This window comes from Chlorocebus sabaeus, chromosome 18 (assembly GCF_047675955.1).
Source record: "Chlorocebus sabaeus isolate Y175 chromosome 18, mChlSab1.0.hap1, whole genome shotgun sequence".
In the NCBI taxonomy this organism is placed as follows: Eukaryota; Metazoa; Chordata; class Mammalia; order Primates; family Cercopithecidae; genus Chlorocebus; species Chlorocebus sabaeus.
This window is the reverse complement of record NC_132921.1, coordinates 50,318,957-50,330,716: the sequence shown is the minus strand read 5'-3', so window position 1 is coordinate 50,330,716 and position 11,760 is coordinate 50,318,957. Positions and strand designations below refer to the sequence as shown.

The following is an 11,760-nucleotide window of genomic DNA, read 5'->3' as shown; positions in this document are numbered from 1 at the left end:
TTATTCTGGAAGAGCCTGCAGGCGGAAGGAGCTGCAGTATTTCTCATCAGAAATGTTAAATGAAAAAAAAGGATCAGAGATGAACCAAATAAACAATGTCCCTGGAGAACCAAAACTTAGAGATTTCAAAGTGTTATGGTAAAATTATATTAGTAGTTGGGTAGAACATGAACTGTAGAGTGAAGCTGGTGAAAGGAAATCAGAAAAAAAAACAGACATAAGAATGCTGTTTGAGGACTATCTGTGACACCAGGACGTAAATCAAAATTTGCCAATGTTTAAATATTCATTTGGCATATTAGTCTGGGTGTAATCGTTCATGCCTATAATCCCAGCACTTTGGGAGGCTGAGGCAGGAGGATCACTTGAGCCTAGGAGTTCAGGCAAGATCGGGCACTTTCAGGGTGGTATGGCCATAGACTTAGCCCAGGAGTTCAATACCAGCCTGAGCAAGATGGTGAGACCCTGTCTCTACACAAAATTAAAAAAAAACATTAGTCGGGCTTGGCAGCTCGTGCCTGCAGTCCCAGCTACTCAGAAGACTGAGGTGGGAGGATCCCTGGTTTGAGCCCAGGAATTTGAGGTAGCAGTGAGCTATGATCGCACCACTACACTCCAGCCTGGACCACAAAGCAAGGCATTATGCCCTAAAAAAAGAAAATAATTACTATAAAGACCACCTCATCACATGAAACCAGGGAACTATGTTGTTGTACTATTCAATTGCATAGAATTCAATTACACAGGATGCAAAAAGTGCAAACCAAAAACTAGGAAGAGTTCAGACCCCAGAAAATAAAAGTAGTGTTAGATGGTGGACTAAAGATAATTTTCTCCTCCCCCTATACTTCCTAAACATTTTGTAATTTTATTATATTAATGATTTTTAAAACAATACTTTTATTCAACAAATATTTAATGACTTTATAGTGCACTCAAAGACATAATAGATATTATTTCTATTCTCAAGGAACTCTAAAACTAGTAAGAGAGTAAGACATATAATATCTAACAAAGAGTGTGAAATAGATAAAGCCAGAGGAAGTCAGATAAAAAATATTCATGTAAGACTATTGTGATCATGAAGGCTTACTGAAGGCAGGGGAGTTTGAACCAGACATCGAAGGATAGGCATTTAATAGATTATTGTTGAGCATGAAATGGCATTCTTTGTGAAGAAAATGCACAAGCAAAAGGGGAAAGATGAAAAAAGCATTGCTATATTTGTGGAACAGCAAAGATCTACATTGCTCAATGAACAAAGTAGTAAAAAAAAAAGGTGACTTGAAAGTGAGGTAGAGACCAGATTTTAGATTGCTTGCACGCTGGGCTAAAAGTTGGACATGGTCATTGCATTCTAAGAGCTAATATGTGTATATTACAAGGTGCAAAGTATTTTCATATACTTTACATGTGGTCTTCATAATAATGTTTTGGAGAAGAGATTATCACCCCATATACAGATAACAAAAACTAAAGTTGGAGAAGCTAAATGACCATCCAAAATCACAGAGCAAGTTTCTTCTCCTGTCCATATTGTGCCTCCTAGTTGTTCATTCACACCAAAAATATATTGCATTTGTCATAATGCATCATAATTGATCACTTTTTTCTCTAGCACATCCTATTTATGTGTGAAAAAGGCAGCCACCAGGAAATTCACATGACTTAAAATAATTGATTTAAGTTTTTTTTTTGTAGGCAGCCAAGTATGATGGCTAGAAAATGGCGTTAGAAAAAAGCCTTGGTACTAATTATAGCTCCACTCTCAGCTGTTTAACATATCTATTAACTATTTAGTTTACCTTTTCTGAGCTTAAGTGTCCTTACCTTCAATAATGCTTATCTTAGAAAGTTGTTCAGAGTAGCAAATGGGAAAATGTAAAAAATGTTCAGCCTAGGACCTGATTCATAATAAGCATTAAGTTAATAGACATTTTATGTTGTTGTAGAAGATACTATTAATATAATAACTTTGAATTATTAACTGAATCCCCTTCTTTTTATTTCTTTTTCTTAATTTAGTTCAGTCAGTTCTTAATGTCCCAGATTTCATGATGGTAGATATCATCCTTATGCTTCTAGATATAGCACTGCCTTAAGCATTTCTTATAGGTCCAGTCTAGTGGTAATGAATTCCCTCAGTTTTTGCTTGTCTGAGGAAGATTATTTCTTCATTTTTTAAAAGGATAACTTAGTACTCTTAGTTGGCAGTTTTTTCTTTCAGCACTTTGAATATATCATCCCTTTCTCTCCTGGCCTGTAAGATTTCTCCTGAGAAACCCACTATTAGTCTGATGGGAGTTCTCTTATATGGGACTAGGATACTTTTCTCTTGCTGTTTTTAGAATTTTCTATTTCTCTTTGACTTTTGACAGTTTGACTATAATCCGCCTTGGAGAAGACCTTTTTGGGGATTTTTGGGTGTCTGGGGATTTTTGAGCTTCTTTTATCTAAATCTTTTGTTCAGGAAGTCTTTAAAATAAATTTTAAAGAAATCTATTATTTCTCAACCAGGCATGGTGGTTCATGCCTGTAATCTCAGCACTTTTGGAGGCCAAGGCAGGGATATCACTTGAGGCCAGAAGTTCGAGACCAGCCTGGCCAACATGGTGAAATCCCATCCCTACTAAAAATACAAAAATTAGCTGGGTGTAGTGGCACATGCCTGTAATCCCAGCTACCCAGGAGGCTGAGGCATGAGAATCACTTGAACTTAGGAGGCAGACGTTGCAGTGAACCGAGATTGGGCCATTGCACTCCAGCCTGGGCAGCACAGCAAGACTCTGCCTTGAAAAAAAAAAGAAATATATTATTTCTTTATGAATTTTATTTATAAAAATCTATTTTTATCAATATAAACTTTTATAGAAATGTATTAATATTTTGTAAAGATACATATTTATATAAATTTGTATAGATTTTATATATTATAAATATTTTATATATTCATAAATATTATATGTAAATATAAAGATTTATATTTATAAAAATCAATTTCTAAATAGATTTTTAAACAATTTAAAAAATAAATTTAAGAGAAGTCTATTATTTCTTTAGATAGATTATCTATGCCTTTGCCAATCTCTTTACTTTCTGGAACACCCAAAATTTGAATGTTTTGTCACTTTATGATGTCCAATACGTAACGTAGGCCTCTTTCATTCTTTTTTTTTTTAATTTTTTTTTCTTTTTTTGGTCTACTTGGGTTATTTCAAAAGACCTATCTTCAAGTTCTGAAATTCTTTCTTCTGTTTGATATAGCCTATGTTGAAGCTCTCAGTTGTATATTTTATTTCAATACATTGAATTCTTTAGCTTTAGAATTTCTATTTGGTTAATTTTTTATGACATGTACTTCTTTGGTGAATTTCTCATTCATATCCTGAATTGTTTTTCTGATTTCTTTATATTGTTTATCTGTGTTCTTTTGTATCTCACTGAGCTAGTTTAATATCGTTATTTTGAATTCTTTTTCAGGCATTTCATAAATTTATTTTTCGTTGGAATCTATTTCTGGAGAATTGTGTTCCTTTGGAGGTGTCATATTTCCTTTTTTTTTTTTCTTTTTTAAAATGTTTCTTGTGTCTTTATGTTGGTATTTGCACATCTGGTATAACAGTTGTTTCTTCCAGTTTTTGGATTGCCTTTCATAAACAAAGACTTTTTCCTGTAGATATATCTATGGTATTAGTTGAGTAGGGCACTTTAGTTTTGATTCTGGGTATGTGCAGTAGGGTAATTGTTGTATGATTTCTTTGGCTGTAAGTAGTGTCAATGGTGTCTGTGATTTCCTCAGTGGCTTAGGCTGAAGTTGTTAGTGGAGGCTGTGGTGAGACGTTGCTTAGGATGGGGAGGCCGGGTAGGCCAGTCCTTGGGCTCCTGTAGTGGCAGTGGTGAGCTAAGTATACCTGTCCTTAGGTCCCCCTGGTGGCGTACATGGATACTGGTATTAATGGGTCTAGGAAGACCCACTAATTCTTGGGCCTCCAGGCTACACGATGGCAGTGACAGCAGTGGGCTGGGTGGCTGGGCAGGCCTCAGCTTGCTGGGCAGTGTGTATGGCATACATGATGGCAGTATCAGTAGTAAGATAACCTCAGGCTCTCAGATGGCATAAGCTGGTGTCAGCAGTGGCTGCTATGGCTGGGTGAGGCAGTCCCCAGGCCCCTGGTGACATGTGTGGGTGGTACCAGTGGTGGTGGTGGTAGCAGGCTGGGTAGGCCTATTCTCGGGCCTCCAAGAAGTGTGCACAGATGTCAGTGGTGGCAGATGAGGTGGGGTGATTCTCAGGTTTCGATGGTATGCTTGGGTGCTGGTGGCAGGTTTTGTGGGACTGGTATTATGGTGCACATGTGCACCTGAGGCGACTGATGGGTCAAATGTTCCAGATTTGAGCAACGTGATTGGAAGCAAAGAGCCTGCTATCTCCCTGCAACCTTCCCCGGCTTACCCCTACAGACCATTGTGTTGTATATAAGGGATTTGGAAGGCCACAAAATAAGAGTCAGCTTAAGAAGTAAAGAAGGGAAAGGGGGGTTACAATCAAGGATCACTTTATTACTTTATCTGAAGTGATGTAATTCTTCTGTGCTTGAGGAGTAGACAGTCCCATGCATTAATTTACTTCATTGTCCTGTCTTTAGCATCATTAGTGAACTAAAATACACTAAAATAATACTACTGCTGTTAATGTTGAGAATTAACATTTACTGGGTCCTTAATATATGTTAGGCAACACCTAGAATAGAATAGAATGAACAGAATAGAATAGGCCACTCAAGCTTCAAGTTACAGAAAAATTTTTCTTATTCTAAACTTTGTGTTGGGTTCTTGAAGCACATTTTTACTATGCATATCTAGAAATGCACTTTTTGTTACTGCACCAAGCCTATGGAGTCAACAAATATAGAATACCTTTGCTATGGCCTGAATGTTTGTCCCCTCCAAAACTCATATTCAAATTTAATTGCCATTGTAACAATGTTAAGAGGCGAGGTCTTTCAGAGGTGTTTAGGTCACAAGGTCTCACCTTCGTGGGTGGAACTGGTGCCGTTATAAAAGGGCACATTGGACCTCTCTTGTCTCTCTCACTTTCTTGGTTTCCACCATGGGATGACACAGTAAGAAGCTCCTGGTCAGATGGCAGAAACTTGGTATTGGACTTTTCAGCCTTCAGAATTGTGAACCAGTAAAATATGCTCATTATAAATTACCCACTCTCAGGTATTCTGTTCTACCAGCACAAAATGGACTAAGATAACTTCCATAAAGATACCCCACCCTATATTTGGTGTATATTTATTCTATAATTCAGAGCAGCACTATATAGCTACAGCTACGCAAAGCAAATATACTATGCATTTGAATATTTTATTCCTCCATTGACCCTTCTGCTGCTTCTTATTGGCATAATATTTCCCACCGAAGTTTTCATATCCTCAAGGTTAGGTGCTTCTAGAAAGTCAGGCATGATCAGTCATGATCAGTCCTTTCTGTGAGAACTCAGTCTATCAAGGTTCTCATCAGTGTGTATTAGTTGGCTTCGGTGTGCTTTACTAATCCTATTTTAGCTTATTTATTTGTTTTTTAAAACTCTTTTGACCTGAAGAATTAAGTTTAATCAGAAATCTGGCATTTATAATGATGCCCTTTGGGATATATTCAGTGAATACTTGATACTTACCATGTTGATAATGATATAGTTTGTTAAGTGATGTAAGTGTCAAAGAGCTGGGAAAATATGAGTCTGACTGACGAGGATAGAACAAATGCAGACACTAATTTCAAGCTCACAGACACAGCTTAATTAATTTTAAAAATCTGGTCTGTAGTTTTAGCCAGTTTTAAGACGTATTCTCAGAAAAAATATCTTTTTTTTTTTGCCCCCTCAGTATATTTCCACTTTACCCAAAATTCCTTCAAGTATTAACTAACTAAATATAAAACATGAAAGTACCGTCTAGCGAGGGACACCAAGTAGGTGGTTTCTTGAGATTAGGAAAAAGATAAGCATGTCTTCTTAACATCTCATGATATGTAGTCAGCACTGGCCAGAGTCTTGGGTATTTCAGGGGATTTGGAGAAGCACTTCAGCAACTAGCCACTGGCTCAGGAGAAGGGTCTTCTTTCAGTGTGCTACTCTAGTATGTGGAGGAGAAGATCCAATGGAAGGAGAAAGAAACTCCATTACTCTTTCTTGTGGAATACTAGGGAGGATCAAAAGATCCTTTAATTCTGAGTTTAATCATCACTAATGATAGATTTGGCTGGGAAGCATTAAAGTAAATTCCCCCCAGCTTACAGGCTTCCGAGCCTAGCTCCTGATCTTACATAGCTCTTTGCCTGGAAGGTTGCCCAACTACTACCCTCACCTACAAGCCTTAGTTCCCCCTATGTCTCCCATAGCCCCTTTAATTGCCCTGTACAACGACTTCATCAGATCTTTAAAAGAGAATAAAATTAAATACTATGTATTTGATAATTGATTTAATAAAATGTGTGATTCATTATTCTTTAAAAAGGGTGCAGGTATTTTTTAACACATATGGTGCTTCTAGTAATGTGTGTAAATATTTAGTTATTTGATCTCAGGTAAGTTATGTCTTATTAAAACACCCTTGTAGTGAAAACATCAGATTCCATATGATTTTTAACTCACAGCATTTTCCAGAAATATTCCATAATTTTAGCACTGTCCATACTGTATACATTTACATATTGTGAGAAAGCCAAATACACTTGTAAATCATAGCTTCAGAACGAAAATATTTAGGCATTTACATATCACAAACCTTCAAACAGTTTAATGTAGAGATTTATACATATGCTATGTAAGTAGGATATGAGAGACAGTTGAATTAGTACATAAAGTTTTTATTTAAAGTTTTCCCCTTCCAAGCAAGCTTCATTTACACATTCTAATACTGTACAAAATTTACATTCTCTGTGACTTATTTATTCACTTTTCACTTTCTAGTAACATGTCTTTCTGACATACAGAAAGCTTTACTTATAGTTCTCATAAATGCTTTTATTTATTTTGGTGAGAAATAAAAAATAAAATTCAGAACAAGTCTAAGGAAAGCAAATGTTCTTGTATAAACTGTGACTTTTGGAAGAAACAGTGACAGTTGACAACAAAAGGTTCTGAAACAGACCTCGTTCTATTCATGATGTCAGCTGAGATTTTCCCACAGAGTAAAGTAACTTTTCTTTCTATATACTCATATGTTTTCAATGAAAAAGAAATGAAAGTTGATTGCACTGGATATATATATATTTATATATATATTTTTACAACGGATCCTTTGGATCTGAACATACAAATAAATACAAAAACAATGAAGATTGCACTTTACTGTAGAAACGGCATTGGATTCCAGTATACCCATTTATCTTGACGTGCTCTGCCATGAAAGCTTATCACCAAGGCATTTTTCATCTGTGGGATTTCCCTAATTATTGTTTTGAATGACACATTTGTTGAAGGATTCAACACCATCTCTGGATGGTTAAAAAATATTTTAGGCTTTTATTTACTCCTAAAGTTGTTGTTCAAGCTCTGAAGGGCGTGAAAATCGAATGTGCATTCCTGTCAGTTTTGTCCTTTTGGTTGGCCACACTGAGACTATCTCATGCTATCCTGACCTTCTGCTCCTGAATTCCTCATGCTCCTCAAGACAACTAGCAATTGCTCGCTTAACTGAGTTCAAGCATCTCTGGTGATAACAAACAAAATATGATGAATTGGGGGAATAACGATCGTAAGTCAAGTGTCTAGAGCCACCCGAAGGTGAGGAAGAGGAGAAGTATTTTGTCAGGTGCTATAATTGGCTCCTGTGGCTCTTGTAAGTTCTGTGTTAGAAACAGAAAGACAACTGGAATTGTACTTAACAGAAATTATTCTTTCTTTTCATCCCTGAATTCCTGAAAACAATCTCTCATTTTTTTTATTATGGATTAAATTTGGGTCAGACATATCATATAACAGAATCTCTAAAATAGTACGTGACTGAATTTGTCAATCCTGTCTTTTGAAGTAAATAACATGTTAGGAAAAAGCACAACCTCTATGAACTGAATAGTGACATAATGTGTTTTGTTTTAATCTTTCAGATAAAATTGAGGACACCGAAATGATGACATTGTCTAGCTTAGAACCTAGGGTAGAAAGCATTTATTATAAGAGCCAACATGTTTCTCTTTTCTGATCCCATGAGGTGCTATAAGGGCAGAAGGTGTAAGAAATGAAGTTGTATAGAAACGAAAATGCCTCTCTTTCATCTTATATGATTTTCATTAACAGTGTTGCCAGTGGAGTCTGTGAAGTAGCCAAAGGTTAAGAATACAGAATCAAGTGGCAATTTCTGTAATGCAGTATATTTTGCTGGCTCAAATTTGGAATCATTCTTGAACACAATATCCCCGAAATGTCAACATAGATCACATGCAGGTAGACTACAATGCACAATACTGATCTCAGGTCTCTCTGGGGCCAGTCTTCTGTGTTTTATCTTTCTCCTTTTGAAAGTTAAGATTCACATGAAGAGTTTTTGTAAAGCTGGGGTAAGTTAAAACCAGTCTGAAATGGAAGAGTCTGTCACCACAGGAAGTTTGGTGCGATCTGGGTTACAGACACAGTATATGTTCAAGAACAGGTCTCTTCCTTTTGTAGTTACTTATAAATCATCAGAAACCAGGGGTGGGTTTTGGCAGTTGTACCATTAGAATGCATTGTTCCTATTATAATAGTGATGTCACGTGCCATTGCTTCCTAGAATGTGATACCGTTCATTCCAGAGTTTCCTGGTGTTATTTGTTGTATGGCACACAAGAGGGCAGAATAACTGTCACACAGGCAGGGCCTGCCAACGGTTCTGCTACATCTCCTTCGAGTTCTGTCCAGGTTCCTTTCTCTGGACAATAGCATATTGTAGATGACTTGTAGGCCCCCTGTAATGACAGAGGAGGGAGCATTTAGAGAAGGAAGTCAGAGAAGTGCAGTGGCAATGTTACTGATCACATTTATTAATATATTGAAAAGAAAATATCTGTTCTCCATTCTTGCTAAATAATTCCAAATGAAAGCAATGGATTTTAAACTGTTCTATTCCAAGGTAAAAGTTAAGATTGACAAAATTAAAAAAAAATTTTTGTGTGTGTGACTAACAATAAAAGTCAAATAAATACCTAGAGGATCCTGGATACTCCACAAATCCTAAATTGGCTGGGCCCAATGGCTCATGCCTGTAATTACAGAGCTTTGGCAGGGAGGGCAAGAGGATCACTTGAGCCCAGGGGTTTGAGACCAGTCTGGGCAACATAGCAAGACCTCATCTCTACATATACACCAAAAAGATAAAAACAAATTGGGCCTGATAGTACACATCTGTAGTCCCAGCTGCTTGGGAGGCTAGGACAGGAGGATTGTGGTTACAGTGAGCTCTGATCATTCCAGCCTAGGCAACAGAGTAAGATCCTGGCTTAAATAAATAAACAGATAAATAAATAAATAAAAATAATATACTAAAAATAGAAGTTATCCAGCTGGTTTAAGTTTAAAAAAAAGAACAAATTTACTTTAAACATTCAAATAGTTAAGACAATGATATTTCAGATTGTTGTCTCACTTTTCCATTTTTATTTTGCTACTGTGAAGAATCAGAGCTAGGATTGAAAACCAGTTTGAAGTAAACTGGACATGAAAGTTTGTCAACTTTCTCATATATTGATTTATTTATTTTCAAGAGGCCACATGAGAAATAAAATGTCCTTAATCTTGTTTTCTTTGTCAACTTTAGAGGCTAGTGCTTGTGTAACATTTCCCTCCCCAAACCAAGGCAGCTTTGTGTTTATCATAGGAAACAAACAGAAAAGCCAACCAACCTAATAATTATTTTTCTGAAAATGCCCCAATGTCTACTTCCAAATGTATATATTCTTGCAGCTAACAATTTGTACAAGCAAACAAGTGCATATATGAATATCTAGTTATATATGTCAATACATATTTGCCTACATATAACTAATAATGTTTTAAAGCTCCCCAAAACATTATGTCACAATCTTGTTAGAGGCAAAAGAAATAAAACTAAATAATATTATTAAAACCACCAAATTAATCTTATAAAACTAACACAGGTAATTAGGAAAATATACAAATGTTCATCATTTTAAAAGTGAATATGTAATCTGCTAGACCCGATGTATCTCCTGATGTACTGTAATTTGAACTACAAAGCCACCTTCTCAGGTGTTCTTGCTAAAAAAGAAGAAAGAAGTTAACAAAGGAAATAAAAAAAGGAAAAAGAAAAAAGCTGAATTTAATTATGCCCTTATCTCTAACTTCCAGTCTCTAGAAAATATGCAGACGGAGTACTATTTCAAATGACTCCACAAGGAAGTCATTAACCAATTTCAGAATGTAGGGTATTCTGTATAACTGACCCTCTTTTGTCAAAAAGTCAATGGCATGAAACAAAAAGAGGCTTGGTAATGTTCTAGATTGCAAGAGATATAAGAGAAATAATGATGAAATATAAGAAAGATTTGTTGGATCCTGATTTGGATATGTCAATTTGAAAAATACATCTTTTTTTTTTTAAGTCAGTGGTAAATATCTGAATACAAAAATGGTTATAAATGAATTATTGTTAAATTTTTGGAGAATGAGTGTATTTACGCAAGTTAACGATTTTTAAAAGGTGAATACTGAAGCATTTAGGGTGAAATGATATGACATCTGGGATCTACTTCATATTGCCTGAGCCAAAGATTTTAAAAGAGGGGATAAATGAAGTGTGGCAAAATGTTGATGGATGTTGAAGCTGAATGATGGGTTAATGAGGGCCCATTCTAATCTCGATTTTTGTATATGTTTAGAAAATTTCATGATAAAGACGGAAAATAAGGGGAAAAATCAATGGCAAATCACACATCCTAAATAGACTTCATGAATATTGGAGAATGAATTCCCATTTTTCATGCCTTACCAGTCAGAAACCTTTCAGACTCTCTTAATGAACTGCAGACCATTTGTAAAATCACCTCAGTTTGACTTTTAGTTGGGAAGCCAGAATCACAAGATCATAGAGAGAGGAGAGAAAGAGACCTGCCGTACCTTGTCATGCTGTTGATCAGCCAGCAAGCCAGTTCAACAGCCACCAGGCTGATCCTGTTTTACTACCTAAAGCAACTGACTGCTTGCGTGTAAGTATGATACTCTTAAAAGGTACATGTGTGGAAGATAACACATTTGGAAGGATACAGAAAAAGTAAGCACCAACAAAATAAAGAAACATGCAGTAAATGTGGACACATACCATACTCCAGCTGTAGCCTCCCACAAGGTAAATGCTGTCATCAAGCACTGCACAGCCAGGGCCGCTTCGACCCTCCAAAATGGGAGTTTGGAGTATATTCCACTGGTCACCTTTTGGGTCATAGCATTCTACAAGCATTACATCAAGGTGGGAGAAACCTAAGTGAAAGAACAAAGTGGAACAACAAAATAATAAATGCTCAGGGTCCCAATTCAAGGCTAGGCCTTCTTTTAAAAACAAGTCTCAAGCCAAAACAGATAATTATGGTTTTGAAGATACAAAAGCATAAATTCACTGAGATTGGGAGAAATGTCAGAAAGACCTAAAAAACCCCAAAGAAACTCTAGTTGTTTTAGATTACTTCAAAGCAAGAATACCTGAGCAGATGTCATTAGTAAAGGTTGATTATATGTGGTTAGATCTTATTAAAATGGTT

At 36.2% G+C, this 11,760-nt stretch overlaps 1 protein-coding gene across 1 annotated transcript in view; it reads right to left on the bottom strand.

Moving 5' to 3' along the window:
- Nucleotides 1-6,036: 6,036 nt before the first annotated feature.
- KLHL14 (kelch like family member 14) overlaps nt 6,037-11,760 on the bottom strand; it is a 101,792-nt gene continuing 96,068 nt past the window's right edge. The window contains exons 8-9 of the mRNA XM_007974346.3: nt 11,325-11,482; nt 6,037-8,955 (exon numbers count right to left, since the gene is read on the bottom strand). Coding sequence (XP_007972537.1) covers nt 8,815-8,955; nt 11,325-11,482 — 299 coding nt within the window. The 3' untranslated portion in view covers nt 6,037-8,814. The remainder of the gene's footprint in view (nt 8,956-11,324; nt 11,483-11,760) is intronic.